Below are 15,427 nucleotides of genomic sequence, written 5' to 3'. Positions count from 1 at the left end.
TCATGTTAATAGACCATGATGAACCTACGAACTATGAGGAAGCAATGATGAGCCCAAATTCCACGAAATGGCTTGAGGTCATGAAATCTGAGATATGATCCATGTATAAGAAAGTGTAGACTTTGATTGACTTGCCCGATGATCGGTGAGTCATTAAGAATAAATGGATCTTCAAGAGGAAGACGGACGTTGATAGTAGTGTTACTATCTACAAAGCTAGACTTGTCGAAAAAGGTTTTTGACAAAGTTCAAGGTATTGAATACGATGAGATTTTCTTACTCGTATCTATGCTTTAGTCTGTCCGAATCATGTTAGCAATTGCCGCATTTTATGAAATCTGGCAAATGGATAAACAAAACTGCATTCCTTAATGGATTTATTAAAGAAGAGTTGTATATGATGCAACCAGAAGGTTTTGTCAGTCCTAAAGGTACTAACAAAATGTGCAAGCTCCAGCGATCCATCTATGGACTGGTGCAAGCCTCTCGGAGTTGGAATATACGCTTTGATGAGTTGATCAAAGCATATGGTTTTATACAGATTTTTTGAGAAGCCTGTATTTACAATAAAGTGAGTGGGAGCACTACAGGCTTTCTGATTAGTATATGTGAGTGACATATTGTTGATCAGAAATGATGTAGAATTTTTCTGCAAAGCATAAAGGAGTGTTTTAAAGGAGTTCTTTAAAAGGAAAAAACCTCAGTAAAAAGCTACTTATATATTGAGCATCAAAGATCTATTGAGATAGATCAAGACGCTTGATAAGATTTTCAATGAGTACATACCTTGGCAAGATTTTGAAATAGTTCAAAATGGAACAGTTAAAGAAAGAGTTCTTGCCTGTGTTGCAAAGGTATGAAATTGAGTAAAACTCAAATCCTGACCACAGCAGAAAATAGAAAAAGAATGAAAAGTCATTCCCTATGCCTCAGTCATAGGTTCTATAAAGTATGCTATGCTTTGTACCAGACCTATTGTATACCTTGCTCTGTATTTGGCAAGGGAGTACAATAGTGATCTAAGAGTAGATCACTGGACATTGGTCAAAATTATCCTTAGTGAAATAAGGAAATATTTCTCGATTATGGAGGTGACAAAAGGTTCGTCGTAAAAAATTACGTCGATGCAAGTTTTGACACAGATCTGGATGACTCTAAGTCTCGATCTAGATACATATTAAAAGTGGGAGCAATAAGCTAGAGTAGCTCCATGCAGAGCATTGTTGACATAGAAATTCGCAAAATACTTACGGATCTGAATGTGACAGACCCGTTGACTAAATTATCTCACAAGTAAAACATGATCACGCCTTAGTACTCTTTGGATGTTAATCACATAAATGATGTGAACTAGATTATTGAATCTAGTAAACCCTTTGGGTGTTGATCACATATCGATGTGAACTATGGGTGTTAATCACATGATGATGTGAACTATTGCTGTTAAATCACATGGCGATGTGAACTAGATTATTGACTCTAGTGCAAGTGGGAGACTGAAGGAAATATGCCCTAGAGGCAATAATAAAGTTATTATTTATTTCCTCATAAACATGATAAATATTTATTATTCATGCTAGAATTGTATTAACCGGAAACATAATACATGTGTGAATGCATAGACAAACAGAGTGTCACTAGTATACCTCTACTTGACTAGCTCGTTAATCAAAGATGGTTATGTTTCCTGACCATGAACAATGAGTTGTTATTTGATTAACGAGGTCACATCATTAGTTGAATGATCTGATTGACATGACCCATTCCATTAGCTTAGCACCTGATCGTTTAGTATGTTGCTATTGCTTTCTTCATGACTTATACATGTTCCTATGACTATGAGATTATGCAACTCCCGTTTACCGGAGGAACACTTTGGGTACTACCAAACGTCACAACGTAACTGGGTGATTATAAAGGAGTACTACAGGTGTCTCCAATGGTCGATGTTGGGTTGGCGTATTTCGAGATTAGGATTTGTCACTCCGATTGTCGGAGAGGTATCTCTGGGCCCTCTCGGTACTACACATCACATAAGCCTTGCAAGCATTACAACTAATATGTTAGTTGTGAGATGATGTATTACGGAACGAGTAAAGAGACTTGCCGGTAACGAGATTGAACTAGGTATTGGATACCAACGATCGAATCTCGGGCAAGTAACATACCGATGACAAAGGGAACAACGTATGTTGTTATGCGGTCTGACCGATAAAGATCTTCGTAGAATATGTAGGAGCCAATATGGGCATCCAGGTCCCGCTATTGGTTATTGACCGGAGACATGTCTCGGTCATGTCTACATTGTTCTCGAACCCGTAGGGTCCGCACGCTTAAGGTTACGATGACAGTTATATTATGAGTTTATGCATTTTGATGTACCGAAGGTTGTTCGGAGTCCCGGATGTGATCACGGACATGACGAGGAGTCTCAAAATGGTCGAGACGTAAAGATTGATATATTGGAAGCCTATGTTTGGACATCGGAAGTGTTCCGGGTGAAATCGGGATTTTACCGGGTTACCGGGAGGGTTATCGGAACCCCCCGGGAGCCATATGGGCCTTCATGGGCCTTAGTGGAAAGGAGAAAGGGGCAGCCCAAGGTGGCTGCGCCTCTTCCCCCTCCCCTAGTCCTATTAGGACTAGGAGAAGGTGGCCGGCCCCCCTCTCTCCCTTCCCCTCCGAGGAATCCTAGTTGGACTAGGATTGGGGGAGGAATCCTACTCCCAGAGGGAGTAGGACTCTCCTGCGCCTCCCTCTATGGCCGGCCAGCCTCCCCCCCTCTACTCCTTTATATACGGAGGCAGGGGCACCTCTAAACACACAAGTTGACACAAGTTGATCCACGTGATCTGTTCCTTAGCCGTGTGCGGTGCCCCCTGCCACCATATTCCTCGATAATATTGTAGCGGAGTTTAGGCAAAGCCCTGCTGCTGTAGTTCATCAAGATCGTCACCACGCCGTCGTGTTGACGGAACTCTTCCCCGACACTTTGCTGGATCGGAGTCCGGGGATCGTCATCGAGCTGAACGTGTGCTCGAACTCGGAGGTGCCGTAGTTTCGGTGCTTGATCGGTTGGATCGTGAAGACGTACAACTACTTCCTCTACGTCGTGTCATCGCTTCCGCAGTCGGTCTGCGTTGGGTACGTAGACAACACTCTCCCCTCGTTGCTATGCATCACATGATCCTGTGTGCGCGTAGGAAATTTTTTGAAATTACTACGAAACCCAACAAAGATGTGCCCTTTTGAAGTTGTGTATGGTTTCCTACCTCGTGCACCTATTGATTTGTTGCCTCTTCCATCTTCGGAGAAGGTTAATTTTGATGCTAAACAACGTGCTGAATTGGTTTTAAAAATGCATGAGTTAACTAAGGAAAACATTGAGCGTATGAATGCTAAATATAAACTTGCTGGAGATAAGGGTAGAAAACATGTTGTGTTTGCACCTGGAGATCTTGTTTGGTTACATTTGCGTAAAGATAGATTTCCTGATTTGCGCAAATCAAAGCTAATGCCACGTGCTGATGGTCCCTTTAAGGTGTTAGAGAAAATAAATGTTAATGCATACAAACTTGAGCTGCCTGCAGATTTTGGGGTTAGTCCCACTTTTAACATTGCAGATTTGAAGCCTTGTTTGGGTGAGGAAGATGAGCTTCCGTCGAGGACGACTTCATTTCAAGAAGGGGAGGATGATGAGGACATCAATACCATTGTTACACCCACAACCCCTACTGCTACATATACGGGACCAATTACTAGAGCTCGCGCACGCCAATTAAATTATCAGGTACTTTCGTTTCTTGGTAATGATTCTAATGTTAATGAGAATATGATGCTGCCTAAATTGGATACATTTGTTTTGCTTACAAATGAAGGGCCTAGCTTGGAGAAGGATGAACATTGGAGCAAGAACAAGCATGGAGATGATGCCATGCGCAAGGGGAACAAGAACGGAGTTACAAGTGATGATTTCAGGACTTTGAAGCCACCATAATCGGTGCATGAAGCCTTGGACAAAATATACAAGATGTCACTTCATAAATTTCGTCCCGAGGCTATTCTAGGTGCTGCGTCACCTTATTATTGGGCCAAGCCCTTGTAATTTCGAAATACGTAAGTATAGGCTATTTTTAGAGTCCGTATGTGTGGGGAAACAAGAGATAGGGTTGATTTCGGACCCCTCTACCAAGGGCCACGAAATTCCCCCCCTCTTCCTCCATATATACAGCCCTTAGGGCACCGTTTAGACTTTGGGTTTTGTTTAGATTAAAGTTCGCCATAACTGCAACTTCGCGTACTTCGTTTGTGTTCAACAACCAGACAAAGGCGTCACAGAACCCCACCTTGATCGATAAAGCTTTCATCTTATATTCGCAATATCCAGATTGCAATCTCAATTTCTTGTTTTTTCTTTGTTTGCTCGTAGAAAACAGACCCTCGTGGTCAGGTTGATCGTGCTCCGGCGTGGTCAATAACCTCTCGGAGTTGGTTTAGCGATTGCTAAGGCGCGACGTCCTCACACGTTCGTAGTCGGATCGTCAAAGTCGACTTCCACCAAAGCGATATCCATCATCTCATCGAAAGACGGGACACCTTTGCCTCTATCACCAACCTCAACGCCCCAAGAAGACGACAAGAATCTACGCCGGAGCTCCGGACGAACTTGAGGTGGATCGGAGCCCAGAAGACAGACTCGAGGAAGTAATGTCGCTATCCGCCTGAGCATCGCACCTGCAAGGACTAAAATATCCTAATCTAAACTACTAACCAGAGCGGAGGCACCAGGATTCCCCTCCCCGCCATAGACCACCGGATCGGTAAGCAGAGGGGAGGCAAATCCACTGGCTCGCCGGTGAATTTGGAGGAAAGAGGTTGCCCTAAACGCCTAGTGTTAGGGAAAAAAAGGAAAGGAAGTCTCGTAACTTATTCAATAAAGGGAGACTTGGTGTAGCATCTCTAATAAATTCAAAACGACAGCACACCAAAAGGAAACGACAGAAAACACTCATAACAAAGGAAATTTGCAGAAAAATACTAACCAAAAACTTCAACCACCGCCATCACGGGAGCGTCCACCTGAGAGTAGAAGAAACGGTGTCCTCCAAGCAAAGATCCAAGACAAAACCATAGGTGTTGTGAGCCTCTGAACAGGCGCCACCACAACGACACTGCACTTTCCGATGTAGGTTGTGGCTACAACAAATCTTCACTCCTCTAGGATCTCGAACCATCTTCAGCCGCCGAAGAAACTCTTGGTGTTGCTAGAGAGACACGTGCACATCATCTTGCACGCATGCAAGTCGAAATTGACGAAGAGTACATAAATCTTGTGAAGTTTCTTCACTAAATAAAATGCGTCCATCAAGATGCTTAAATTAAAATACAAAATATTTGAAAGTAGAAACCAAGTTAGTAGAGTATCTGTAGTACATTAAAATGCCTAGTGGGGATTTACAAGTAACTATTGGAGTTTCCAAATAAAATCTTGGTCAGTGGGATGCAAAGCTGGTTTATCTAAACATTGTTTATTTTTAGGTAGCTCGCGGCATATGTCATGCTTTGTAAAAGTTGTTTATCAACTACAATTATTTTTGGAATTTTGCTAGTAGACTTTTGGCCCAAAGCCCAACTAAAACTCTGAAATTCTCTTGATCCATTCATGCACACATGTGAGTGGTGTAAGTGAGACTAAAGTTTAGTGCCACGTCGAAAGTTGAGAGGGAGTCGCACCTCTTTATAAGGTGAACTCTTCTACCACTTGTATGAGCATGAGAAGAGGAGACTTACACGCGCGCCCTTCCTCCTTGCTCGCTGCGGGTTGTGGTATTGAGCAAAGGACAGAGCTATGCACGTTGTTTATATTTTTGCTACTGGGAAAAAAATTAATGAGTCATTACTTAATAGTTAACGGACGCGTTGTTTTCGATTCTTTTGGATCGCGATTCAGGCGTGGGGTTTACTCCCACGACCTACCCGACCCGCACTATATAGTCAGGCAGACGTCTATCCTAGCCGCCGCCGCTTCGTATGGTTTCGCACCACCATTCCAGATCATTGCGCCGCCACGAAAGTCTTTTCCATCCCTCCTTCCGGCGTGCACCGCGAGAAGGGACAACAGGTCTCCGAAACCGCGTCACTCGTGATCTTGTACGGGAGAGTGGCGATCAGGTTTTTATGGAGCGAACTCGCGTGACTGCTGGTAGCGACGACTTCGCCAACGACGACTTCTTCCGCGACCTCGGCAACTTCATCTTCAACGACATGGGCAACAACATCAACTCCGGCGATGTTGCTCCCGCTGCACCGTATGTGATTCTATCCTTCTTGTTCGAGATCGTGGTAGAATTCATGTTTCTAGTATGTGCCCTAGATGTGATATGTTCATCTACTATGCTAGTTCGCATGATTAGTTTAATCTCTGCTAGTGCTGTCATGATTTATCTTCTGTTTATTCGAATTAAAACTCGTAGTAATTTGCTCATATATTAAAAATTAGGTGTGCAGAAGTGGTATACTTGTATATGATTTTTCAAAGCTTTATGCTTGATTTGATTCTATGAACAATTGAGGAGAAGCTTGTCCAACATCATTTGAGATGGTTTGGGCATATTCAGCGCAGGCCTCCAGAAGTTCCAGTGCATAGCGGACGGTTAAAGCGTGCGAAGAATGTTAAGAGAGGGCGGGGTCGATCGAATTTGACATGGGAGGAGTCCGTTAAGAGCGACCTGAAGGATTGGAGTATCGACAAAGAGCTAGCTATGGACAGGGGTGCGTGGAAGCTTGCTATCCATGTGTCAGAGCCATGAGTTGGTTGCGAGATCTTATGAGTTTCACCTCTAGCCTATCCCAACTTGTTTGGGACTAAAGGCTTTATTGTTGTTGTTGTTGTTGTTGTTGATTCTATGAACAAGGACAATGACGACCACAATGGTAAGCTATAAACAATTGCTGATGACTATTTAACTTCAAGATCTTAGCCGTTTTGAGTGAGGCATCCCAAATCGCTCATACTTATCCAAAACCTCTCGTATTTATCTTTCTTATTTAAAAAGACATCAATTAAATTAAGAAAAAACATAAGGTTAGCTCCTCCTTGGTTCAACCTGAAGTTTGTTTCTTCTTTCTCTTTTGGTTTTGATTTTCTCTCTTCATCTTTTCCTGAAAACCATCTAACTACCTCATATCTTAATGATTGATGAAATAAAATTCTAATATTTTGGGCAAAACAATAAGTACTTGACAAAATACAGTAAATATTTATCAAATAAAATCCTATTTTCTAAAGAATCATACTCCCTCCGATCCAAACTAGTTGTCTTTCAAAGGCTCAAACAGATGTTCTGGCATTGAAATACGTCTAGGTACATCTATTTCAGCGACAATTAATATGGATCAGAAGAAATATTTACATTAATAGATAAAACCGCGGCGTACTAGGCCCATTGCAACACACAAATAATTATCTTCTCTACTATTAAAGGGAAGTTGCTATTTGTACGCCATCAAATATGATTTTGCCCTCCTCTCTTTGGTCAGAGTAATTAAAATTAAAATTCGTGCTTATTATTGAAAACCATGCTCTACATTAACTCAATAAATTCTTATCAAAACCCTGCCCACATTAAGTCAATCAAATCAAACAAAATCTTACCAAAACCTCAACAAATTAAAACTATCCTTGTTTTCCCCTATCCATATATCCAAATCAACTAAAATCTTACCAAACCTCAACAAAATAAAAATTACCCTTGTTTTCCTCTATCCATATCCAAATCAACTAAATTCTTACCAAAACTTCAACTAAATCTAAACTATCCTTGTTTTCCTTACTCATACTCAAATCAATTATAACCGAAAATTAGATTATAATGTTTTTTTTGCATGTAGTCTATGACAATAGTACTACTACTAGTTTTCCAAAAAAAAACGATACGAGCAGTGCTACGGTGTTTTTTCTAGATAGTAGTAATACTACCGCGGAATATCCATTTCTAAGTCCAGACTCATCAGCACCTGGTCAAGATATTTTTTTACAAAAAATACAAAAAAAATAATTTTTTTGATTGATAATTTGGTGCGTGAGGTGCGTTTTAAATTTCAGACCATTTAGACATATGAGTAACTCTCAACAAAAAGATAAATTCTGTCAGAATAAACATAAATTGTAAAGGTTTTTAGGGTCCTAAATTTGACCTTTTTGCAGAGAGCTATTCAGGTTTTCATGATCTGAAATTTGAAACGCTTGTCACGCACCAAATTATCTATCATATAAAAGAAATTTGAATTTTTTAGTATTTATCTTGAATTTTCTCTTCATTGCAGGTGCGAGTTTGGGCATCGAATCACTCCTCTCTACTACTACAGCATAGTGGCATAGTATCGGATCACATGAGCAGTGGAGGTTTCCCCGTGTTTTCGTGATATGAAGTGATGAGATCGCATGCAACATGTGATTGGGATAATCAAGTCAAAGGCTCCACCACGACGAGCGGCTTAATACAACGATGGGTGGAGGATGACCCACGTAGGACCATTGACGTGGACCCGAGCGTGGACACACACACAGTGCTCTACTACAATGCGGCTCTGCCATCGCGACGAGAGAGGCTGCCGTCCCGTCCGGATCCGGCTCCCAGATCTTGTGGGCCTTACCTTGGAAGAAAAGTGATCCTCAAGCGCACCCGGTGCACCAACACCGGCGCCAGCCCTCCGCCCTCCCATAGCCCCCTGCCGGTACGCCAGGCTCACGTGTCCCACCACCAACCCCGCGGGAAATGTTCCAAGGCGACCGGTTTATATACCCGCCGGGTACACCCTCCTCGTGTTAAGCCACCCACTCTTCATCATTCTTTAATCCCCTCCGATTTCATACCTGCCTTCTTTCTTCTCTCTGCCACTCGCCGCAGCCAATGGCCGCCTCGGCAATCAGAAACCCTAGCCCAGCCGCCGCCGTCGCCGCGCCCCTGCCCTCCCGCGCGGTGCTGCGGATGGTGACGCCGTCGGCCCGGAGAGGCGCGTCCGTCGTGGCGTCCGCGTCAATGCGGCCGGCCAAGGCGGTCGCGGCGGAGGCGCCCTCCCCCGTTGCCGAGAGAGTGAACGGGGCCGAGGTGGCGGGGGCGGGCATCGCGAGGCCCGACGCGCTCGGTAGGTTCGGCAAGTTCGGGGGCAAGTACGTGCCGGAGACCCTCATGCACGCCCTCACCGAGCTCGAGGCCGCCTTCCACGCGCTCGCCGACGACGAGGACTTCCAGGTAAACGCGAGAGCCCCATGTTCTTGAGGATCTGGTGCATTCATTTTTGTGCGATTCGTGGTATTAGAGCGTCCGCGCCACCATTTCGTAGGCGATATAGGCGATTTGATGGCTCATCTGTAGGAGGATTTTATCCTGCCTGCAGATATGGGGTTTTGCGTGTATTGCCGTTTGATTTTATCATTATCTTTTTAGCTATTATTTGTTGGAGTTTTGCCATGTTTTGGTTGTGGTAGTTGGGAGCGGTCACATCTAAATCGCACAACAGATTGTCCTTTGAAACGCTAGTTCCACTGTATTTGATTTGCCAGCAGATTCGGCTTTTATTTAGTCCCTTTCTGGGAGCCGCCTCCACATACTTTGGTAATGTGTGTTTGGCTGCATTTGGTTGGTAGTTGCGCCGATCAGAGAGGAAGTGTGATCATAGGGCTCTAGATGCTTGCCCTTTGTGTATGGTGTCAGAATCAAAGCTTGGAGAATTTGGGTTTAGGATAGTCATGTAGTATTGCCCTCTAATCAAGCGAATAAATAAATGCAAGCCATGTTGGATAGGGAGATTATGGAAAGGCAGGTATTTATAGTTTGACACCACATTTCTTCTATCTGCAGAAAGAACTTGACGGCATCCTCAAGGATTACGTGGGCCGCGAGAGCCCGCTATACTTTGCGGAGCGCTTGACGGAGCACTACAAGCGTGCTGATGGCACTGGCCCACTGATTTACCTCAAGAGGGAGGATCTGAACCACACCGGTGCTCACAAGATCAACAATGCTGTGGCACAAGCTCTGCTTGCCAAGAAGCTTGGGAAGCAGCGTATTATTGCTGAGACTGGGGCTGGCCAGCATGGGGTTGCCACTGCAACAGTGTGTGCTCGGTTTGGTCTGCAGTGCATCATCTACATGGGTGCACAAGATATGGAGAGGCAGGCGCTTAACGTTTTCAGGATGAAGCTTCTTGGGGCAGAGGTATGTGCGGAGCTTGTATCATCCACATGCCTTATCTCTGGAGAATATGCCTTTGTGTTTCCAAGTATCCGTTGCGGCTATTACTTATTTGGCAAATCATAAGCTCTGAGATGTGAAATGCTGCTGGGGAAGAATTCTTGTTAGGCTTGTTCGTTTGTTTCTCATCATGTGTGTGTGTCTTCGCACAGGTAAGGCCAGTACATTCTGGGACTGCAACGCTGAAGGATGCTACCTCAGAGGCCATCCGTGACTGGGTCACCAACGTAGAGACCACACACTACATTTTGGGCTCAGTTGCGGGTCCACACCCATACCCGATGATGGTGAGGGAGTTCCATAAGGTGATCGGCAAGGAGACCCGTAGACAGGCGATGGACAAGTGGGGTGGCAAGCCTGACGTGCTGGTTGCTTGTGTTGGTGGTGGATCAAATGCCATGGGTCTCTTCCATGAGTTTGTTGATGATCAGGATGTAAGACTGATTGGAGTGGAGGCTGCTGGTCATGGTGTAGACACTGACAAGCACGCTGCAACATTAACGAAGGGGGAAGTCGGAGTTCTCCATGGATCTCTGAGTTATGTATTGCAGGATGCTGATGGACAAGTGATTGAGCCCCACTCCATCAGTGCTGGGTAAGTATTCTGATGTTAAGTTGGAAGCATTTTTCTTTTCTTACGTCAAGTGGGCTTATTATCCATTGTTTCAATTTCATAGGTTGGATTACCCAGGTGTTGGACCTGAGCATAGTTTCTTGAGGGATATTGGACGTGCTGAATATGATAGTGTGACAGATCAGGAGGCATTGGACGGTATGTTTCTCTACCATTTATGTTTCCTTGTCATGCTTGATCACTTGCTCTATTTATCCTGCATACTGGCTGCAGTTGATTTTCATCCAGTTGACTTCTAGTCCATGTACTAAATGCTGATAGTAGTTCTGAGTGACATCCTGAGTGTTTTCATATATCTTCACGTGACAAGTCTGTGGTTTAGGCACTATCGCTGGTCTAGATTTACATGTGAATTTGGATGGTACACTGTAGGCATTACAGAAGGTTAAAACTCTTGAGACAGCAAGTTTCAGTTTACAGCTGCTGAACCTGTTTTAGAATATGATGTGGAAAAGTAGGCAGTTAAGCAGGAAAAAATTGTTAGCCGAACGGAAAAAAATTAAGTAAATGCTGGTTGGAAAAGCTGGATTATCTTAATCCATCTCGATACCATACACTATAAGTCATCAGAAAGTGACTGTTTAAAAACGTTCTGAATCGCTAGTTTATAAACCTTGACTGACTAAATCTGCAACGCGAAATGAATGACAAACACTACTTTAGGCATCTGAAAGTGACTGTATTATAGAAAAATAACAGCTGTTGTTTATGAATTGCCAGCTTGTAAACCTTTACTGAGTAATTTTAAACACATGGTCAATTGCAATACATAATGAATGTAGGAGAGAAATAACACGTGATAGTTTTGACATGCTGAATCAATGGCATGTATGTGCACATGGTTGATGTTGCAATCTTTAATACTTCAGCACACAATGAACTTAATACCAAGGCATCTCCAAGTGACTGAATTATAGAAAAATAACACGTAACATGCTTGATATTTCCATCTTAGATATTGGCTGCAAGTAACCACATTATTGAAAAATAAGATGGTGGTAACCTGGCAGCTTCCATTTCCTCACCCTACAGTGCTAAGTAATAGGCTTGAATATTAAGTAATAGGCTTGAATATTGCAACAAATAATGATGTTATAGTGGGAGTCTGGGATATTGTAGCTTTTAGTACCGTGAACCTAATTGTCTTAAGCCTGCTGGTGATGTCCCTGATCGATTGAAAACTGATTCAGTAGTCTAGACAGTCCCCCTGTCATGTATGCTACCTTCAGCATCTAACTCCTTCCTCCGCATGCAGCTTTCAAGCGCACCTCTCGGCTGGAGGGCATCATCCCTGCCCTGGAGACATCCCACGCGCTGGCTTACCTGGAGAAGCTCTGCCCAACACTACCGGATGGTGTGAGGGTGGTTCTCAACTGCAGTGGAAGAGGAGACAAGGATGTCCACACAGCCAGCAAGTACCTTGAAGTCTAGAACTCCGGAAAGACTAAACAATGATGGCTTTCGTATGAGCAGTTTTGAAAGTGAAAACAGAAAGCAATCGCTTAGTGTTGTTCTTTGGGGTACAATATGAGGGTACAAATAATCCTGGAAGTCGGTTGGTCTATAGCTAATTTAGTTTGGTTTGTTGAATTTTATCTAAATAAAAATATGTTGTATGCTAAACTTGGTAAATAAAGGCTCGTTTTGTGCCATGCATTGCACTCAATCTGACGTTTTCTTTTTGCCTTGTGATGATTTTGCTGTGTGTTGAGACAGAGAAGATTTGGTTGGTTGGCTTTCTTACTTAGCCAGTTGCTGCCCATAATTGCAACCTCACGAACAATTCATGAGATATTTTTACTGTTTTTCTTCTTATTTTGACTCAACAAAGCATTTGAACTGAGGTTGCAATCTTCCAGCATTGCCTGCAGTGTCTTTGAAACCTTCCTAGCTTCGGAAGGTTGTTTTTAGGCGACATTGCTTCTGAAGGTGATCTTCACTGTTTGGAACACTGAAATTTATATCTCCTCGAAGAATCAGATCGACATGATTTTAAGCGTGTTCATCGCAGGGACAGGGATGTCATTTTTTTTCCACTGGCAATTTTTTTCTGCGGGAACTTATTTTGATCTATTCATGAAATGTCATGGCAGTATAAAGAACATCAGAAGTAACAAGAATTACATTCAAATTCGTAGACCATCTAGCGACGACTACAAACATTAGAGCGAGCCGAAGACATGATCTGTTATGTCTGGAAATAATAAATTGCACTATTTTCATAGGAAGTTTGATTCGGCAGTTAGAAAACTGCTAAATTTCCAGTGTTGGCTTCGCCTCAGCTCTCGGCTGGACTTTACCTGGAGCCATACTTGGAATCACCTACAAGTTTAGAGCATCTATAATAGATGAGGTAAAATGCATCATCAAATTATGCTTCGAGTAAAATTTACATCGCTAAAATGTGGTTTTTTAATCACCAAAAACGAGAATGGCGTTTTGGCTCTCAGCCTTTTTTTTTGAAAAATTCAAAATTCGAAAATTTTGGTTTAAAAAAAATCTGAAAAAATTTGTACAAGTAAACAAGGATGTGTGGCGTATGTGTGTAAAATTTCAGGATGGAAAACTTGAAATGCGACCTGTAAGAAAAGGACATATTCATGGTCCGGGAAGATGAATAGTATCATGGGTTAAAAAGCCTCGGATTTGTTATTTTTGCACAACCCTCATTTCAACGTATTTCGTCCTGAAAATTTAAACACTTGTGCACTATGCCCTCATCTATATCTCTATTTTTTCAGAATTTTTTGAAATGTAAAAAATATGAATTTTCACGATTTTTGAATTTTGCATTTGAAATGTAAAATATATCTATATCTCTATAAAAAATATAAATGTTATAAAGCAATTCCCGACCAAAAACCTTCAACTCCAGTAGATGATGTAAAATAAATCACGATTATCTTATTGTGGGTGCCCTATTTTACATAATATGTTGAAGCACTTGGTGATGTAAATTTAGCTTCAGCCCCGTGGTCCCCTATATGGTCGCTTGGTGATGTAAAATTTGTTGCATCACTTGATGGCCTATTTTATATCATGCCCTATCCCCAAGTAAAAAAATATTTGCATCACCCTCTCGTGATGTACAAAGTGAACCCGTGCGTCTTGCAAAAAAAACCGTGTGTCTTGCAAAAAAAGTGCGTCTTGCAAAAAAAAAAAGCACAGTTTCTCCTGTTTTCGAGAGGCACGATCGTGCCTCTTACGAAAAAGAAAGAGAAAACATGCTTTTTTTGTTTCCGAGAGACATGGTTGTGCCTCTGGCGGAAGAAAAAAAATACGGTTTTTCCGTTTCCGAGAGGCACGGCCGTGCCTCTCGTAGAAGGGGAAAAAACACGTATTTTTATTTTCGAGAGGCATGCTTGTGCCTCTAGCGGACGAAATAAACAAAGAAAACATGTTTTTCATGTAATTCTTCTATAGTTTCTTTCCAAAAGCTAAGAAAGGCCGATGGAAAACCGAAAAGCCAAAAATCTAAAAAACCATTTAAAAAGCTAAAAACACATGTAGAAAAATATATAAGAAACAAAAATTAATGAAAATGCCAGAACGCGACATATGGCGGCAGCCGAGAGCACGCCCCCAAATGACCCTTGGAGGGCTCCCGAAGGAGCACTGATCAGTTAGTTGCTCTTTGCCGCTTCCTTTGCTGGTGGGCCGTGGAGCAGCTTGGGTACCACGGATTTTGCGCCGTGTGTACTCGCTGATCGGTGGCTTTGGTTGTTTGTGTGGTTAGAGATGGGAGCACCTATTTGGCGTGTTGTGCGGGTGCAATTTTTTCATTCCGTTTTTCTATTTTTATTATTTATTTGTTTTTTCAATATAATTCAGGATTAAAAAGTTCCCATTTTTTCCAAATTTGATTTTTTTTCAAAATTCATATAATGTTCATGGATTAGAAAAATCCTGATTTAAAAAAAATGTTCGCATATTCAAAAAACATTCACAATTTTGAAAGAAAATTGATGGGGAAATCAAAACGTATTCATTATTTTGAATAAATATTCGTGAAATCGGAAAAATGTTCACAAATTCAAATACTTTCTATGATCCTTTTAAATTTTTACAAATTCAAAAAATGTTTGTCAAAACAAATAAATGTTCCTAAATTTTCAAAAATTATTTCCCTATTTCCAAAAACTATCTTTGTCAATTTAGAAAATGTTCTTTGATTTGAAAAAAAATTGTTCACAGGTTTCCAGAATATTTGTTGTGCAGGCTCGTCGGGTAGCAATCTTAGGGGTGCGTGGTGGAGACTCATTGGAAAAATCTATTTGTTTCCCGTGGTTAGAGGATGGCCGAGGTGGCGCCAACATAGCGATGGGCGGCGGTTGAGGGGGAGGGCAGGGCCTGCGTTGCTGTTGTGGGCGTCGGGACGGTTAGGTTGGTGGTAGCTGGCAACTCGGAGTAGAAGATGAATAGAACAAAACGTTCAAAGGTAGAAGAAGGCATCTAGCCCGTTGGTTATGCATGGAAGGCTGAAAATGATTCGACTAACCCTAAATTCATTTTCAGTCCAGAAGACTCCATCTTAGTG

At 42.3% G+C, this 15,427-nt stretch overlaps 1 protein-coding gene across 1 annotated transcript; it reads left to right on the top strand.

Moving 5' to 3' along the window:
* The first annotated feature begins 8,817 nt into the window (after nucleotides 1–8,817).
* On the top strand, nucleotides 8,818–12,556 carry LOC123157116 (tryptophan synthase beta chain 1). The gene is made up of 5 exons (XM_044575364.1): nucleotides 8,818–9,254; nucleotides 9,864–10,220; nucleotides 10,409–10,851; nucleotides 10,934–11,028; nucleotides 12,146–12,556. The coding sequence occupies exons 1-5, from the start codon at nucleotides 8,913–8,915 to the stop codon at nucleotides 12,319–12,321; spliced, it is 1,413 nt and encodes a 470-aa protein (XP_044431299.1). The 5' UTR covers nucleotides 8,818–8,912; the 3' UTR covers nucleotides 12,322–12,556.
* Nucleotides 12,557–15,427: the final 2,871 nt, after the last annotated feature.

The sequence above is a fragment of the Triticum aestivum genome, chromosome 7B (genome assembly GCF_018294505.1).
Source record: "Triticum aestivum cultivar Chinese Spring chromosome 7B, IWGSC CS RefSeq v2.1, whole genome shotgun sequence".
Lineage (NCBI taxonomy): Eukaryota > Viridiplantae > Streptophyta > Magnoliopsida > Poales > Poaceae > Triticum > Triticum aestivum.
The sequence above is the reverse complement of the archived record's forward strand: the minus strand, read 5'-3'. Positions and strand labels throughout refer to the sequence as shown.